Source organism: Anguilla anguilla, chromosome 18, assembly GCF_013347855.1.
Source record: "Anguilla anguilla isolate fAngAng1 chromosome 18, fAngAng1.pri, whole genome shotgun sequence".
Lineage (NCBI taxonomy): Eukaryota > Metazoa > Chordata > Actinopteri > Anguilliformes > Anguillidae > Anguilla > Anguilla anguilla.
This window is the reverse complement of record NC_049218.1, coordinates 27,326,069-27,345,242: the sequence shown is the minus strand read 5'-3', so window position 1 is coordinate 27,345,242 and position 19,174 is coordinate 27,326,069. Positions and strand designations below refer to the sequence as shown.

General features: G+C 44.9%; 1 protein-coding gene across 3 annotated transcripts in view; it reads right to left on the bottom strand.

Moving 5' to 3' along the window:
- The window catches only part of macrod2 (mono-ADP ribosylhydrolase 2), a 562,649-nt gene that overhangs the window by 21,285 nt on the left and 522,190 nt on the right, over positions 1–19,174 (bottom strand). For all 3 annotated transcript variants that reach the window (XM_035400443.1, XM_035400444.1, XM_035400445.1), the window contains exons 10-14: positions 14,077–14,121; positions 11,000–11,071; positions 5,184–5,237; positions 4,573–4,617; positions 3,028–3,090 (exon numbers count right to left, since the gene is read on the bottom strand). In XM_035400443.1, the coding sequence (XP_035256334.1) occupies positions 3,028–3,090; positions 4,573–4,617; positions 5,184–5,237; positions 11,000–11,071; positions 14,077–14,121 (279 nt within the window). The remainder of the gene's footprint in view (positions 1–3,027; positions 3,091–4,572; positions 4,618–5,183; positions 5,238–10,999; positions 11,072–14,076; positions 14,122–19,174) is intronic.

Below are 19,174 nucleotides of genomic sequence, written 5' to 3'. Positions count from 1 at the left end.
TGCACATCTGACTATTTCACTCCTGATTTAAATCGGACAAATTACGTTTGTTTCATTTGCACACATGAAGCGCATGCTACGCTAATGTTCAGGGTCTTCGTTAGTGCGCGATACCGGACCGCGGTGACCGTGGATGATTCTGTGGGTAGTAAAAAGACAAAAGAACACCAATAAGGGATTCCTCTTCACACCCTGTTGCCTTCGAAACAGGTGTTTTGCAGTTTCTAGTACTTCGCCGAGGATTTCTGAGGCTATCCGCTGAAGCGTGACCGTCCGTGTCACGGTAAGCTGCGTGTGCCTTCAACTCTGATTTGTCAAGGTCTGCCTCCTGACACACAACTGCATCGTGGGTACGGAGCGGGGACTGAGGCCGCTATCGTCAGGGAGGGTCACGATGCTATATTGGATGGGCTAGCGGCGCGTGTCCTTGCTCTTAGCGACCCCATTTCACAGCATCTGCCAATCTCAGATCGATGCCATCATTCCTCCAACATGTCCTGGTCCTACTATCAGGCCATTCCAGCAAAGGATTAAGCTTTCAGTTCCTCACCACAGTTACTTACCAGCCATTGAGGCCCTTCAACATAAGCAAACTGAAAACATTGCATCGCAGATTCTGGGTAGAAGGTATATGTTTGTATGAATGTGTGTACATTTTTTTCTTTATAGCTACTGGTAAAATGGGGTTGGTACTGTAGGTGGGAGGATGGATTGAGGACCGGGGGAATATGTATGCTTGTACAGCATGTACTGCTTTTATTCTATATTGCTAAAACACTTGACCCTGGCAAACACTTCACACACTGCACATTCCAAGGTAAATTCTTCGTGATTCAGACGCAGATGAGAAGGGAATGTTAAATACTTGGTAGATGGATGAAAAACGCACACAACACAGAGAGTAGACGGGACCATTTACAGCACGCCCACATCTGAACCGCAGCCCCAGTGGAACGGGGGGGGGGCGGGACCACGGATCAAACGGAATGTTCCGGAGCTGAAATATTTTCCACCCAGGAGCGATCTGAAATTACGGGCGAACATCTGGCAGGACAAGGGAACCTGGGAATTTTTAGCGTGTACAGCCTCTCCGTTAGCCAAAGGGGTCACTGCTGCGCCGTAAAACGTAACCCCCACCGTGCCGTTTGAGAGAGCACGATAAACGGCGGGACACGGTCGGGGAATACGCACGCGTGAATTAAAGAACCCGCTCGTTCAGCAACAGCATTGATTCATTGACCCGCGAGCACCTACGAAACACAAAACGGACCGCTCCGGGCCTCTCTTCCAACCGAGCGCACCGCCGTCGGTACCCCTGCGGTCAGGACCAGGACCGCAGCGCTAAAGCGAGCTGCCGTCCTGTTTTTATGCCACATAAAAGGCGGAGGACGCTGGAATTTCCACCTCCAGTTTTAAACAAAGCCGTCGCTCGGTCACTCGGAACGAAGGTCAGCTGACGCATCGCGTCGCCCCGTCCTTCTGATCCGTGGCCCGCGCGCGGCCCCACCAAACCTGATATTAATTACGCCCTGAAACGTTCAGCCCTGCCTCCCTTCTAAACTTCTGGCTTTTCTGAATTATCGTCGCTCCGCCGTACCCTTCACAGTATATTCCCTCCTCTCCCCCTCGGGAGACAAATTTTACTCGATAAATTTTCAAAGGTCACATTCTCCGCGGCAGAAAGAGATCTTTGAATAACCGCAGAGCGCCTTCAGACAGCGGCTCAGGAAAAGAGGCGCGCCGCGCTCCTCGGTTCATCCCCGAGTGCTGAATCGACAGAGACGGAGAACAAAAGCCTCCCCGATGTCTCCTTTCCTGCGCTGATCCAGGAGGATGGACGGCCGCCGCCCTACCTTGTTTAATCGCAAGGGCTCACGCTCTCCTCCACCACCCAAAAACAGAGACTGCTCCGCCTGTGAGGGGAAGTCCCTCAGTAAATAAAACCGCCTTTTCGATTACGGACGCCATTTTGCGTCCCGTCAATAGTTTCATGGCCTCGGTTCTGACTCCTTAGTCCCAAATGAATGATACTTGGCCCAAATTTCTGATGCACAGTGGATGTTTTGCTCTTGGATTATGCCGGCACGCCGTGTCTTGACAGAGTTCTCTCCGCGCAATTAAAAAAATATTTTGTGGTTGCAAATGTGTCGACGTACAGTAGATCTGGGGATGCAATGGAAAGCTAAAAGGGAAAGGTCTAATACTGTTTCCCCCACAGCATCTGACTTCAATGGGGTACGGCGTGTCCTGTCACACAAAATGGTAGCGAAGGAACAAGTAAACATCAATTTCGTTTCATCGAGGAAGCCAACCTCAGGAGATACATGGGAAACGGCATTTGCTGTACAGTGATAGTATACTTTTTACAGCTTGGAGCACTGGAGCAGCTCTTACTCAATACTCTTACAATACTCCCCTGCGTCTGTTTCTGCCATATGCCACTAGATAGCCCCATTGAAAACCAACAGTTCTATTACATTATTCCTGGTGTACATGTAAAATGTGTTGTCTGTACTGGACACTTTATTCATAATGAACTCCGTCTGCCAGCATTCCTTTAAACAGAAGGTCTTGCAGGTAGGGGACAGTTGTTGCTTTTCAGATTACCACAGAGAACAAATAAAGATAAGAGTGATGAAACAGTTGATATATGCATATATAAGTATCTTTGTATGCTGCTAGTATGAATGTATAATTGCGTACATACTGAATAATTATAGATGAACTGTGCATAATATTATTAGATATTATAAAAGAAGAATTATTTTATTGCCAGGAAAAGAGGCACGGGGGGATGTGTGTGCAGGGGGGAGGGGGGTAATTTCAAATATGGAATGGAATGTTATTGTTATTTTATTGTTGGAAAAACTAATAAAGAATTGATGTAAAAACAGGAGTGATGGTACATCAGATAAAGAAAAGCAACAGTGGCATAAAAATAATTATTTATCTATTTATTGAATAAATATATTAAGTAGGAAAGATGGAGTGGAAAATATGCAGATGTACTTCCTGCAGGATCATTACCTGGAGTTGGCACTTTCTCATCTTTCTTTTCCTCTGTTTCCTCTGGATCTGGGTGATCAGGCTCTAGAAGAGTAAGCAAAGCAAGTTAGCAAATAATACAAAAAACCATAAGGATTCTAGAAGTGGCAGGCGATAAGGGACATTTGTCACTGTCAGCTGATTGGAGCGCCGAACGTGAGGTATTCTGTTTTTCCTCTCATGCACCCTGCCTGAACTGAATCAGAACACATTTGTCATTGCATGGATTTATTGCACCCAGCAAAAACATAATGCTGCCCTATATAGTAGGCATGTTTTCATATCGAATGAAAAGTGGGATCATATATAAGAGGGATGCCATAATGTCCATCAATCAGTCAGGGGCTCCTGATGTAAATCTCTTCACATAATCGCACTTGAGAGGAAACAAACAGAAAAATTAAACGATCTTTCAACATTCACAAGACAACGCTAATGTCGACATTCGTCATTTAAAAAAATTATTTGTATGCGTTCCCGGCTGTTTCCTTATGCAAATCACATGAACAGGGTTGCGCATGAAATGTATCATCTCATACACCTGCGCAAATGCACAGAAACAAAAGTCAGCACGTGTCATGAATCCCATATTGGTTTTTTGTAGGAACACTTTTAAGAACAAAAGTAAGAATAATTTAAGAAAAGTTTTGTGAATGAGACTCAACGAGTGCAAAAACATAAAATGGAAAATTTGACACAGGTGTTTCTAGGCCTGTTCTCTTCTTTCAGTTGATATTAGGCAGCAGGTGATCATTTCAGGCTAGATTCAGAGTTGCTAGAAAATTTAAGCTGATCTGCATATTGATTTTCTTGTGAAAAATATACAAAAAAGAAACTTTGAAATCATCCTCTGGATTATTTCAAAATAAAACAAATGTTCTATTTCTCTTTTATATACTGCCATATATCTCCTAAAACACTCAAGTGTTTCTGAGCAAAACTCCTATACCAAGACCAAGTTTATAAGGACAGACACAATGTCATGTGTAAATACAGGTTATGTGTTCCTCTCTATAAGTCTTTATGTATTAAACAATTCATATACTATATGGGGATGTCATCAACAGTAACAACCGTGTTTGTGTGCTGATTTTTGTACAGGCAATGAGACAAGGTCAAGGACAGGGCTCAAAGCAATCCCCATGGATTTGTTTAATGTGTCTGCACTTTGTTGGTTGGCTCGTTTTAAATTATATTTGTATGAAACCTGAAAAAAAAACACTGTTGACATTATGCTTTAAACAGTTGATGGATGATGCTACAAAAGTCTGCCCATTAAATCGTGGAATCCTCCACAAGCGTAGGGCCACTGAAGGAGGCAATTGGTATGACATCACTGCATGTCACACCATGTATGTAGAGCTTTATTCTGGATAATTAGGCTCTTCGTTTTCACGGTGACACATTTTTCAAAGAAAGGCATTGTTGAGAAAAACATTTAAATTGTCTGGGCGTATGGTGCATGCCCTGGTAAATACGTTTCCCCAACCAACCCAGGAAAAGAATACATGATGAATTGTTTGGTACCTAAATTTTGACTTTGCATATCCACATCACTTTGATCTTCCTCTTCTGGCCAGGAACGGGTTTCATAAAAACAAAGAAGCATGAAATAAGACAGTTTTCATTTGATGAGACACAACTCTTTCCTTTCTGCACTTTACTGGAAGTAATTGTTCACATGCTTTTGTTCTATCAAACTATTTAACCACAGAAACGGGAGGCATAACCCAATCCAAATACTGTTGTGATAATTAATGGTACTTCTTGCTGTGAGGTAGAAATGGAAATGCATTAATTTGTGAAAAATGGCAGTCATCTGCTCATACACTGCATTCATCGTGATAAATAATGTAAGACTTATTATATGTTTGCACTCTCGATGACTAGAATGAAAGGAGAACATAGGATAACCAAAGAACTTTGGTCCTTTTGGTGCTGAGCACAGATGTACGATTGGGAAGCAGAGTGGTCGAGCCCAGACAGTCATGTGACAGTCTCGTGAGCCTCGCCTTGGGAGGTCAGTCTGGAAAAGACCAAGGCTACATGGCCATGGGAGTTTGAAGGTGACAAGCCACTTTACCCACAAAAAGAAGAGCCCTTAGTGATCAAGGTGATCCAGGAACCTGGAAACGTACCTTTCTGGCTCTCCATGTTGGCGTCTATGGAGTGGTCTTTGTTCTTCTCTTCCTCTGCCAGGGGAAAAATATGAGCGGTGTGGATTAGTTTGACAGAATCGCTCCCTTCCATCGGCTGCCAGGGCTGGCTTTGCAGCCCTCCCCCTGCGGCTGATCTCAGGTCATTCTAATGTCAGGGCCAAACTGAAGCCAGGGGCATCGTACTGATCAAAGTCAGAGTCATGGGGGATCTCAGTAATCTAGACGTGGAGCCCTCAGATGGACACCTTTCTATCCACTTCACTTCCAGCATGCCGGCTCTTGTCATCCTTTATGAACAACAAAGAGGGTTGTGTGTGCATGCCTGTGTGTGTGTGCGAGTGTATGTGTGTGTGTGTGTGTGTGTGTGCGTATGCCTGTGTGTGTGTGTGAGCGTGTGTGTATGCATGTGTGTGTGAGAGTGTATGTGTGTGTGTGTGCGTGTGTATGCCTGTGTGTGTGTGTGAGCATGTGTATGTATGCATGTGAGTGTGTGTGTGCATGTGTGTGCATGCATGTGGAGTATAATGCTGAGAGCCATGTGTGAGTGTGTGTGTGTGTGTGTGTGTGTGTGTGTGTGGAGTATAATGCTGAGAAGAGTGTATGTGCGTGCATGCATGTGTGGTGAGTGAGTGTGTGCGTGGATGTGTGTGTGCTAGTGTGAGCGCCATTAATCAGATTAATAACATGTCTGCTTGTCATACATGTCAACCAGACATCCCAGAAGCTGTCGTCAGCTGCAATATATGGGCTTGAGTTGAAAAGGCTACTTGGCACAGTGCAGAGGTTATTGTGACTGGTCGTCCAGGCAGTGAGAGCTGTCTCCATGCCATGCAGCCTCTCCTGTGCCAGCTGCAATGCCAAACCGGACAGACCAGTTAAACGAAAGTCAGGACACCAATAAGCCGACTGGCTCAAGAATGGTTATAGTGCAGCCTGTGATAATTGCTTTTTTTAAAGAAACTAGAGGGGGAAAAAAGTGCATGTCTTCTCTAATTTGCCAAGTACTCAGAGGGATATAAAAGCCTCTCCTGATTTAGATAAACGCGAGTCCAGGAGTTTTCTTTCTTCGTTCAGGACAACATGTCCGACGCGATGATGTGAAATGCACATAAAAGGGCAAATGCTAATAAATGACCATCACAAAATGATCGAACCCCATGACTTGTAATTGTAGATAATTAGGATAGAGGGGGAGAATGCATGTATTTATTTATGTAAATGTGTATATAAAAACTGAAGCCTGCACTAAAAGCCTGAACTAAATACAGAAAGAGAAAGAGAGTCCGGGGTTTCAGGTTGTCAACGACCTTTGAAATTTGAATACAAAAGGAACATTAGTATTCAAATTTTAATTTATTATTGTGGCAGGACCATTCTCCGCCCACCACACACCCCCACTACAACAGCGAAAGTTTCTGAAAATCTGAAACCCTGAACTAATTGTGTTGTCTGTGAAGAAATGAGCTGGTGCTTTCAACCTTTACATCTAATTAGCATCTACAGACAAAATGGACCCATCTTCACTACTGAAACTTGTAAGCTTTGCTCTTTTCATCTTCAGGGACTTAAAATAATTGCGCTTAAGAGTTCCGAGGCCGAAATTGGGCAATTATACACAGGAGGCAGTCATTATGAGGTTTGCACATCGTCACCCACATGTACAAATTAAAACAAATCCTTAAAGCTCATTTTAAACTTCACATGAGGTAAAGTTCACGTGAGGAAAACGTGGTTATCTACAGGCTAGAAGAACCTGGAAATGATTTTACATGTAAAGAGAGGCACTACAACACAACCGGACACTCGCGTGTCGCTCTTGAGTCCAGCTGCGAGAATCTGAGCTTAACCACACTGTGCAGGATGTCAGCCATCCGCACCAGTGCAAACTGAGCATAGCACGCTTTCCCTGCAATAATCATCTAAATGAGCGAACAATCAGATACGTTTCTCTCCTATTAATATAATATAGGTTTTAGGTTTTCATAAGAATGGCATGAACATGCCACTTATTATTTTTTTTTCCAGAAGAAAAATATATTTAAAAGGGAAAAAAAGGAACAGAAACATGTGCTCAGGCAACACATAGGGACATCTGCAAAAGACCATTTACAAACAGCGGCACAGTTGTGGGGAGCAGATGCAAATCAGGATGACAGCGGACATTGTAAAGCTCTGTGTGGACAGGGACCATGAGCTGACCGGTCTGACCCAAACCTGCGCTGATGAACCTGACTTTCCTACAGAGATTCCACCTGCGCGAGGTGAGCCTTCTGGCCTGCAGGTGGCAGTGGTGTCACAGCGTTCCCCCCGCCGGTGTCCCAATTAGCCATTCCTCCCGAGCGTGCAGTCGCTCTGGGCTATGCAGGAATCGGAGCTGTTTGGCTTTCCACAGGTATGCGCTCTTCAACTTCTATTTATTTTAATACCACACCCCCCCCCCCCCCTCCGCCCCCACCCCCTTTCTCTGAAACGAGCAGGCAGTTACAAACAGTGAAAGCATTGTTGTCCATCTTGATGGGATCTCCTACAAAAAAGGATTGTGCTGAACGTCAAAGGACGTGCAGGAGCCTGTGAGTCATGTGACAAGCTTAAACACGCCCCTTTCGCTCCTGCCGCTCTCTGCGCTGATGACCTCCTACACGCCCCACCCCCCCCACCAATACACATGCACACACACAAACACACCCACGCACACAGATTCTATCTGCATAGCATTACATGCAAGGTGATGGGAATGACCTGGATACTCCACACAAGGACTAAAGGGATGAAGCACATTCAGGAGGGGTGGCGCTATTATTATCATTATTATTATTATTGTTATTATTATTATTCCTATTCATTGTCTTCTTTTTCTTCTTTTCTTTCTTCTTTTTCTTCTTCTTCTCCTTATTATTATTATTATATTCACAGCTCCCTCTCAGTTTCTGTCTTTCTTTCCTGATCTTTCATATATACCTACTAAATAAAAAAACTCAGCTGCCTGCTACTGCTGCTGCTCCTAGTGCCGGGTGCCGCTGTTGCTGTAAATGATCCTCAGACAGCACAGAAGCAAGCCTAACAAGCAAAAGCCTCCTGTTTGTTTTACATATTTCTCCTATCTGGATTTCATGTGGATTACATCACAAAGCAGCGTGTGGGCACGGCGCGGAGAGAAGCAGCTCTGCCTCCGCTCAGGCAGCAAGGCGCTCGGGAGCCACCTGTCGCTGCGAGGCGCCGAGGACGAAACCTCTGACTGCAGTGTAAACAGCCACGCGCCGAGCCGAAAGGACCGCATCAAACTGCCCGTCACAGGGACGCGACGAGGCTAACGCTCCCAGCAGCTCGTCGTCACGGTGATACGCTGAGAATAAAGCTACCGGCTCCCGCTCGTCACAGCGACACACGGAGACACGCCATCGCCTACAGCTACAGCTGTGACCAGTCAGCTACAGTGTGTCAGTTACATTTTAACAGACTCGAGGCTAAAGGCTAAAACCCCTGTCTGTTCACACCCCACCCATCGCTGCGTGTGACTGCAGAGATGTCCCAGATCCGCCCCTCGCACCCCTGTGGTGCCCCTCTGGCGTTTAGCGCCTCTGCTAGCGGGATGGCGGTTTCTGGGAACGAGCGAAGCCGGATGCGGGGGACCGCGAGCTCTATGGCCAGCGCGCGGACGTGCGAAATTTAGGACAGGGCCGCCTCCGCGCGACAGCTGCTAGCGACAGCCCCAGAGACGCTAAAACCCCTGGCCAGGATGCGGCGCCGGTCCTCGGGCCCGCCCCGGCCGACAGCTGGCCCACGGTTACGGCTCCTCTGAAGGGCTCCTTAATTATTTACCACCGTTAATAGCGGAGCTAAAAGCCCTGCGCTTACGACTGGGTGGCTGTGTGCTCAATTCCCAGGGCGTACTCTTTGGCACTCAGTAAATTTCTGGTGCGCTGACAGGCTTGATGATATCGAGCTAGCGTACCGGCTAAAGCCGTAATGCCCACGGAATGGATTTCTATGGGCCTCATGTGAAAATGGACTGAAACAATGACGAGTGACCTTGCACACTGCAGAGAGGTTAAATGGGGCTGTAACAGTCCTCGGTAACAGTCTTTAAGTCGGAGTTCTGCTTAGACAGCACAAGGATAGATAATGTAGTTTCCTTTAAAGTGTGTTGGGGGGGGGCGCTCACATACAAAACCCAATTTTTTCTTTTGTCTACCCTTCTGTGCTTCGATCACGGAGCAGTTGGGCAGAGCATCGTGTTCTTTCATGGCGAACCATCCAAAATGAAAGGGTGACAACGGAGGTGTGGAGTAAAGAGACTTCTCTGTTCCAGCCTGCGCCTTCAGTGGGTAGGAGCTCTGAGGCTTTACCTCACACCTGCGCAAGTCAAGCTGAGAAGCTCTCAGCAAAAAAAAAAAAAGCGGTTTGCAGCCTCTGTCCCCCGATAATGGCCACTGCGGTAGACGCGGTCCGGCGGGACGTCAGGGAGCCGCGGGCTCCTGAATGAAAGACTTTCTGAAGGGCAAGCGGCTGATTGAGTAAGTACCTGGAGACTGGCCCTGATGGGCAGGCTCGGGGTACTCTGCTAGCATCTACGCTAAGTTCCGGCGAGTGTAACTCCTGGGGATGGCAGAACTGCGCCTACAGACAGACAGACAGACACCCTGCCTTCGACACTTTAAATAACTGTGAAGAGCGTGGAATGTTTTAAATGAAAACACACGGGAGATTGTTAGAAGAGTTCCATGAATTGTAATTTCAAAGCAAACCTCCCAGCACAGAGGCCCTGGACAGTCAGTCCCATAGTTTCCAATCAACCAGTCAGTGACACTTAAAATGGCTACCTCAGGTTGTCCTGGATAACAAACACAGGACTCTTTGTACTCCTGACCAATATTTCTCCCTCTTTTTTTCTCTAGTGCTGTATAATAACATCTTACCAAGTGCAATTATTGAATCACACCTAACCTTTTCAGCGCACATTTATAGTCATCCCTAATAACGGGGGTATGGAGGATCGACGAGGCCCATCTGGAGTTAAACGACTGTGCAATGTCCCTTTGTGCATGGATTAGTTACCACTCAGCTGTAAGTCATGATCAATGAGGATCTATAAAGATTGTAGAAAAAAGAGAAATATGTCTTCGTCCCAAAAATTATGGAGCTCACTGTGTATGTATACCTTGCAGTCATCAAGCATTTGGACAGTGACACAATTTTTGTTGCTTTGGCTGTAGACTGCACCATATAAGATATTTGTGTGTGTGTGTGTGTGTGTGTGTGTGTGCGCGTGCGTGTGCGAATATACTTTTTTTCCTGCTTAAAAAAGGACTGCAGAGAACTTGTTGTTTGGTTCAATTACGGAAAACACACTGTTACATTGGGGCAGCCAGCACTATGTGAATCTTTATATAAAAGACTACATGCCCCAGTGTGTATTAAAAGCCCATTTCCCCAGGGATTGCAGCACTTGCTCTTATAATTCCCACCCTCGAAGACAAATGGACGAAGTGCTGCGTTAATTGCCTGTTCCAGCCCCCTTCCACCCCAACCCCTAGACTCTCCGATATAAGAATCTCATTATCTATGGCCCTATCTTATTGGTGAGGCCAGTAATTGTCTCTACATTATACAGCTGAAGGGGCTGAGGAGGCAGTATAGCGAGATAATGGCATCTTAAGCAACTTTCACTCCGCTGGAAACACGGTATAAGGACGGCTGTTCTTCTCTGTCAGGCGCAAACGTCGGGGTCCTGGGGCCAGAATCGAGAGAAGCGCTCGCCAGCTGGAAGAACCGCGCGCAGGCTGTTAAAGTTTTACCTTCATGGTCCTCGTCCCCTTTGCTTGGCTTTTTGCTCTTGGGTTTCTTGGTTGGCGGCGTGCCCTTTTTACCTGGCCAAAGAAAGTCACAGAGAACGCACAAGAATGTTCAAGAATAAACATCATCGCAACACGCTCCCAGTACATGATAGCTTTAAAGGGAATTCTGAATAAACATTGTGTCAGAAAGCATGCTATACAAGCTGATTCTGATTCCATTGTGATTTGGAATGGACAGTGGTATTTTTGACACGGTCCCTGCTGTCACCACACAATATTCTCCCCGATAGCCAATCAATCACTTAGCATTGATTATTTTTGCATAGTCTGGTTATCTCTACCATTCTTGAACAGAAATGCATGAGTACTAGACCGGTCCATGGACCTACCATCATAGTAGGCCATGTATGGACACATCGTGTGAACATGGCAGCATTTGCAAATGAAATGCAAGGTGCCTTGTAATACAGTATGTTGCACAACAAAGTTTGTTTTGTCAAGGTTTCTGCTGTTTTTATATGAAAGACTAGCCCAGAATGCTCAGGATTGAGCCTGGTCCAACAGTATGAAAGGATTGAAGTTGGCAGAGGTTCAAGTATTCATCCGACAGGGACATAATTGGGCAGAACTATTCAGAAGGGAGAGGGGGAGGGGTTAATAATGACATGTCTGGATGGTATCTCCCTACAATCTAGGCAAGACATTAAAGAATTAATCCAAAATAAAAAAACTTACACGCTTGCTTGTCCTCCAAAACAAGAGCAATGTTTTATTCAACCATGCCAGTTAATGTTCCAACCCATAAATCTTCATCAGAACAAGTCCAACTTTTTTTTAAAAAAGGTCTGTTTACTGCACGAGATGTGCAACTCCCACATATCCCTAAGAAAGGTCATGAAAGGAACCAACTGTAGTACACAGTTTAGAGATCATCACTGTCTGTTCAAGAATCAACAGTCAAAATGAACAGAAACATCACATATACTGTATGTCATGTGTACTATCATATACGGCATCAAAAAACTATAAAAACTCCCCAGAGAGGACAACAACAGGCAGAATAAAATATAAAAAATGAATTTTCTCATTGACCAACATCCCAAAAACATTAAATCGAGCATACTTGTTGTACTTAAGAAAAACTATTAATTCATATAGATATCCTACTCCAGCACAAATAAAATATCAGCAGTTCTAAAATCTACAGAGCACCATGTATCATTCTAAAATATTTAAAGCAAGCCCTACTTTTTAAAAAGACAAATATTGGCACGTACACCTCTATAGCTAAATGATGTGGGTGCACAGTTAAAGAGCAGTTCAGTGGAAAAAGGCATTTTGAAAACATTTCTTGTCTCTCTGCAGTCAGAAATCCCAGCAAGGCAATAGTCCCAACTTTCCGGATTCACATAAAACTGACTTTCCTGCCGGTCTTGTTGTCTGCACTTGTAGAATGCCCAAAAGCCACTCATTAAATATTTATGCACGCCTGGTTCTATTTAACTGGAAACGCATGCCAAAATCAAATCGGCGCCTACTCTACCTGTGTTTTTATTGAGCTCAGAGATTCTGAATTGCATTCCACATACCTTATTCATGAGAGCTTTCTGGCAACACAAATGTACTGTCTTCAAGTTACAAAATATGTGAGAGGATAATGCATTTATTCATTCGGTCGAGTTTTCACTCAATGTTCATAATATCCTGCCGAACAAATTATGGCCTGCTAATAAAAGAATATTTGTAGCCAAGCTGCAGTCATTGAGGCACTGTTCAGTGGAGTCTCTAGCTGCCTCTTTGGGAAGACTGAAACGATGCAGGGAGCAGTGCAGTGAGCGGACCCTGTTCACCCCTCTGGGCATGGGATGGGCATGATGCCCTCCCCTCCCCCTGTAAGTGACATGCACAGCTTGAAGACAGTGGAAAAGTCACACTGCCAACCCTGCTGAATTCCAGACTTGGAGAATCACACTGGCAACCCTGCTAAATTCCAGGAGTGGAGACTCTCACTAGCAACCCTGCTAAGTTCGAGGAGTGGAGATTCACACTGGCAACCCTGCAGAATCCCTGGAGGCTCTGTACTGGAAAACACCTCCTCCCCTCCAAATTGGAAAGAAGGGGGGGGGGGGGGGGGCGTCTCACGAGAACAAGGGTGAATTGGTGTTTTTTTATGTTGTAAAAGCACAAGAAACATTTAACTGAAAACTATTATGAAACTGAAAACAGGGTCCCTGCAGTTTGAAATATCAGAGTACCAAGAATTCACGCTGACTCACAACCGTAAACTGGGTAACCATTGCCAATTTCTGCTCCCCTTTTAAAATGGAAGAGAAGAACGGCACGGAGAGCAGAAAGCTCAGGTCCTTCTAAACCACAGGTGTCAAACTCCAGTCCTGGAGGGCCACGGCGTCCGCTGGTTTTCAGGGTCTTCTCAGCACCAGTAGTTCATTTCAGTCATTGATTGGCCGAGGAATCCTCACACCTTGTTCCCAAGGCCTGAATTGGCAGCTAATTAAAAGGAAACCACGAAAAACCCACAGGCACTGCGGCCCCCTGGGAATGTAGTTTGACACCCCTGCTCTAAACAGATTGGTTTGCTGCCTCCCTGCTGCTCAGTTAGCACTCGGTGCTATCAGCTGCTCATTGCCGGGACCCGTGTGCTTCAGTGAGACCTCAGGCGGCATTTCACTCCCTTTTAACTTCAGACTTACAAGTGATGTTCATTTTACAACCTCCCTATGGAGTACAGTTGCATAAAATCCTATTTAATTTTTTTTTATGCAACTGCAAAATGCACTGACCAGTACTATTTATACTGTACATTAGACAAGTTTTTTTTCTTTCTTATATATATATATATAATCAAATTGAATATTGAACGAATAGATTCTCATCTACACCACACTCCACCAACTTGCTAAATTTTGGCTGCCTAACCTAGAGCAGTAGTTGCAAAACTCTGGCAAACAATCACACCAACACCAACAAGGAACACAAGCAAGCCCAACTTTCACATGCAACCAAGTGGACAGAAGCCCGCTAAAGCAGAGAAACAGAGCTCGTCTCCTGTCACTCACCTTCCTCCGGCTGCGGCTCATCCCTGTCATCACTCCTGTCGTTGTCTGTGGAGAGAAATGGCGGGTGAGGAGCTACAGTGATTGGTCTCATCACATGACCTCTGAAGTTTCAGTGACAAATCAGAGACGGCTGAGCAGAGCAATGCATTCCTGTTTGTGTAATGTTTTTTTTTTTGCTTTTGAAGAGCACTGGTCTCAAACCCCTGTGCACCATGAGTACAGCACTTCAGTCGGTGGTTTAGAAACAGAGGTTTCAGTTGGCTGGCGTCCATGTGTCATTGCTCTTTAGCGACCCCCACTGGTCAATCGGGCGCACAAGGACTGCATGTAAAAGCCACACATAATAGTCTTCCTTTGACTCCACTCTATGCAAGCTTGTGCGATCGACTGCATTGTGAAAAAGAAGCACCAGGCGACATCATGTGATTTTAGGCAGCAGTTTGTGAGCTGTCATGGCTAGTCCTGCTTTGTATAAAGAAAGAAATACACCAACATTTCCTGGAAATTGCCCTGTTTTTTTTTTTTAGCCAGGTTAAGGCACGCAGGATCGGAATTTGATTTGGAATGCGGTGGAATTCTTACAGGGACCTTCAGGCACTTCTCCACACAGGATTTTAAGAGAGCACAGGGGATATTATCCACTTCTCGTTCCGTATGCAACGCGAACAAAGTCAGCAAACTACAAGGAAATGCTCGCAATTAGCTAGAGGGTTTACTGAAGAATTAGAATGCCGCGCGTATGCCCACAACCCATGTACTGAAGGATCATGTCTAAGCCCCTACCTTGATGTCTGATAAATTGTACCCCAGGGTAAGGTAGCGTAGCGCAGCGCCGGGCGGCTTCCTCCTATGCAGCTGTCATATAAATATGCGCATCATCAGCGTATACAACTCAGCTTGGCTCTGCTGTACCTACCCCCCCTCCCCCAAACCCCCCTGCCCTCCCATCATGTTCGAAAGCCCGCGCCAAGTAAACCTCACATGGGCCCTCCCTGCTCTGCTGGCTGCGTTCTATTAGCTGGCCATGCCATTTTTAATCATTAAGGAAAATTACAGAGGTTCAGACACGAATACATTTTATATGCAATTGCTCATTGTCTGGCAATGCGGGCATGTATGAAATCAAATCGGTTTTATCCAAAAAACACATTTACATTTGCATATATATATATATATATTTTTTTTTTTCCCTTGCTGGGAAATGTTATTTTTGAAAAGATTTAATTTTATCAGATTATTATAACAGACTCTATTACATCAGAGCACATGTAAATGTTATGTGATCATAGAAACAGTTGCAATATAAGAAAAATCTACAAAATTATAATAAAATGATAGGGCAGTGGCAGTGTTTCGGGGGAAAAAGAGAATATGAGGAGTCATATCATGAGCAAAGCATCAATGTTTTTGTCAAGCATTAGGGAAATGTGTGCAACTCAGCCCCCTGGATAGCCCTGCGTGATTGGGCCACAGCTTCAGAAGTCTTCTTTGACAAACCGCTGATGTCATTCATTTGTGAAAATTCCAACCATCAAAAGCTGTCCCTGGGCAATAAGGATGCTCTTCTTTCATAATGTGCACCACATAAGACTGAGTCTCTGAAGCTGTCCTGAGCACTTAACAAGCAGAGTCATTCTGAAGCTGCGGTTCTGAGGCAAGCGATGAGGTCTTGTACACCAAGCTACTGAGATTAGATTGAATCCGAAGGTTTTGGCCTTTTTTCTTTTTGCACCATAGTAATTTCAATCTTTAAACTCGGAGACAATGATAAAACACCCCAAACAAGACAGTGATGAACGTATACATTCATGATATTTCCACAAAAAACAGCACACAATATAAATAAGTATCAAAACTTCACAGGTTCGAGCCCCCTTACATCAATGGCCATGGAGACTGGAGCATCCTGCTTACTTTGTCACCTGTCCAATAAGACCAGTCAGCAGAAAAAGTTTCTGATTTAAGGGTTTGCCAAAAATGTATGCAATTATAAGTATAAGCAGGTGGCAGCTGGCGGGCTTGCTTTGTAAAGTAAGCCTTGTTCTTGGCACAGACCAAGATGGAGGTAAGGAGGCAAGAGCAGTTGGTGGGGGAGGGGAGAAAAGGACTCAGTGGCAAATTAGGGCTAGAATGAAGGCAAAATTCTAAGGGTGCTGTGATGTCATGGATGAGGAGGCAGACATCCTATCCTACATACAAAAGGATTCACTTAAAAGGATAAACTTACATCCTTCATTACAAAGTCACTGATGGATATTCTTTGAATGATCTGGTCAGGGCAGAAATATATTATGCAAGCCAATAATCACCACGCCACGGCATGGCTAGTCAGTGGAACAGGCAACAGAGTGTATTTAAGATCAGCTCTGCAGGATTTGATCAGCATTGCATATGCACATGGGTGTGAGAGACCAAAATAGAGCAAATGCAAGGCTTGCCTGAAACTTTACAGGTTCTTCAGACTCTGAACACTGAACACTCTTCAACAGGTTCCTTCATACTGTGCTCTCTGTGAAGCCCAGTGAAATTTGTGTAAGCTTAATAATTTTCATCCCTCTAGGGCGTCTGATTCCCTTCAAAGTTTTTACTAAACATTACGATGATTCACAACAAGAAGCTGCTAAATAAATTATAGGCTTTCCATGTCATGACAAGAAATACAAATGAAGGCAGAAGAAGACTGATATTAGAGTCAGCAGGGCTGCCATTCACAGTGAGCGAGACCATGTAAGTCCCATGTAAATAAGTACGAACTGGTGCTCCACTGAATCGCCGTATATAATTTATGAGAAGAAACACACTGTACCCACACTGGATCGTCAGACTGTATTCAACTAATGGCAACCCTGCAAAGCACGGCAGGGTGAAATTCCTCAAAAGGAGTTTGAACATGCTACGTCCACAATTAACGGTGCAGAGAACCTAGGCCGCAGACACCACTGCTACATGCCAAGCCACACACACTCATAAATGCCATTTAGCATTTGTATTCCTGAAACTATGACAACTGATTGACAAGACAGAAAATTAAAGAAAGAAAGAAATAAAGAAAGAAAAAAATTCAGGTTAAATAGATGAACTACACAAAATCGTAGCACCTGGAAACTCCATATTTGGTGTGGTTTTCATGTATCGCCTACTAATAAAGCTAGAACACAGAGTTTGTTGTTTCCATTCATAGATTGGTTGCAGGAGCCTTGAATGTTTGAGTTGAGCAGTTGCAGGATGCTGACATCCTGGCCACTAGGGGGCTTGCAGAAAGCTCATGGTATGCTGGGTTTTTCCTTATAGCAATTTTTCCACAATACATATTAAACTAATGCTGAAAGACTTCAACTCTTTAATTCAGGGACACACAGCAACTTTGTGCAGGGCCGAATTTAGCTTCAGGAGAGATCGAAAGCTCCAGGAAAATATGACCATAGTCCTTTCTCATTTCCTTCTACAAACTGGAGATAAGGCTGACAGAACACTCTAATGTGAGCCGAAAGCCCATCTGCTGTGTTAAGTTTGGTTTCCTCAGTGTGTGTCTGAGACCCCGAGTGTGCTGCTAGATGTGAAGCTTGCTGGATGAATATACAAACACAATTTGCTGATGACTGTGTTGATTTGTTCCCCAGGCTCCTGATGTATAAGCGAAACTATTGAGCATTTTGGGCTACATAGCAGACTCATTTTCTCCTTTTCCAAAGTGTCTTGAACTGCATCAATAAGCGGATTAAGAGGCACACATCTCTACTGAGCAGTAACACAAATCTGGTATTACACTGATGAGTGAAATTCTCCTTTCAAATAACACCAGCAGGGAAGCAGTCGCCAACACAGGATTATTAGTTGGGAAATAGTTGGACTTAATGAGGAAAAAAGATGTTGGCAAAGGAAAAAAATAACAGTGGCTAAATTTCATTTTACACTGTTAGATGCAAAGCACATTGCATTTATGTTGAATACAGCACTTATACTCCCACACTTTTCCCACATAATCTCGGAAATTTGATGGATCACCTTACTTTTGCAAACCCCTGCACAAAATAATAGAAAATGGACGTGAAGCAACCTCAGAAAGACGGACGCCTGATTTACAGGGCCGGTCATGTGACACGGGAGCAGAAGGAGACGGAGATAGATGTGGTCGGAGAATCCCTCCAAGCAAGATCTGAACCCAAGTGTACTTGTGCTACCAACTCAGCTACTTTAACTGGGGGTGATGAATGACATTAATCACACAAGGTCTCCCGCCTGCATATTTACCATTTTCAAAGCCTGGGAGAAAGTTAAATGAATGGCCTCGACCTTAAAGGGTCAAATGCACATTTAACACAGATATTCCCGCTGAAGACAGACATTAGTTCTGAGCCAGTGGGCACTCCTCTTGCAGACTATTGTTATTTTTTTCCACCGCGTTGTCAACCCTGCAGACCTCTGTCTCATTAACAACAGATTTCATACTGAACGACAGGTTAAAATGTCACTCTTTAGCGCCCCCTTAGGTCAGAGTGCGCTGCTACAAATGTGTTTCTGCACACCCTGGTGTGTTCATACACGTGTGTATCTATTGTGCGTTTCTACTGCGGTGTTGCATTATCATTGCGGGTGCTTGTGAACTTTGGAAATGACTACAAAGCAAGGACACTGAAGCCTCATTTCCTGACAGGGATGTGAAATGGAGGCAAACAATTTGGTAGTTCACACAGGCTACCGGAGCAATTAGAGAACTGGCAGCCCCGATGCTCTCTTTTGGTGAGGCTCGAGGGCTGACATGAGCTTTGAGGAGCCTTCCTCACCAGGGAAATGTAAACAGAAGCCTGGCGTTCAGCGCTCCGCTGGGGGCGAGCGAGAGTTAACGCAGCGCTCAGGAAGAGCAACGACGCCTCTGCGGAATCCTCCGCGGATTCCCATCAGCCCCGGTGTCATCCTGCGGCCTCCGAATCCTCCCAGAGCCCGGGGAGCGCAGCGAAGCAAGGAGCGAGGGGGGAAATGCGATGTTTGTTTCTCTCATCACCGCGTGACAACCGCAAGCCCACTTGGAGAGCAGTGCCCTTTTCTTTTCCCACAATGCAACAGCTTGGGTTTATTTTTCATGGCAATAGGCAGACAC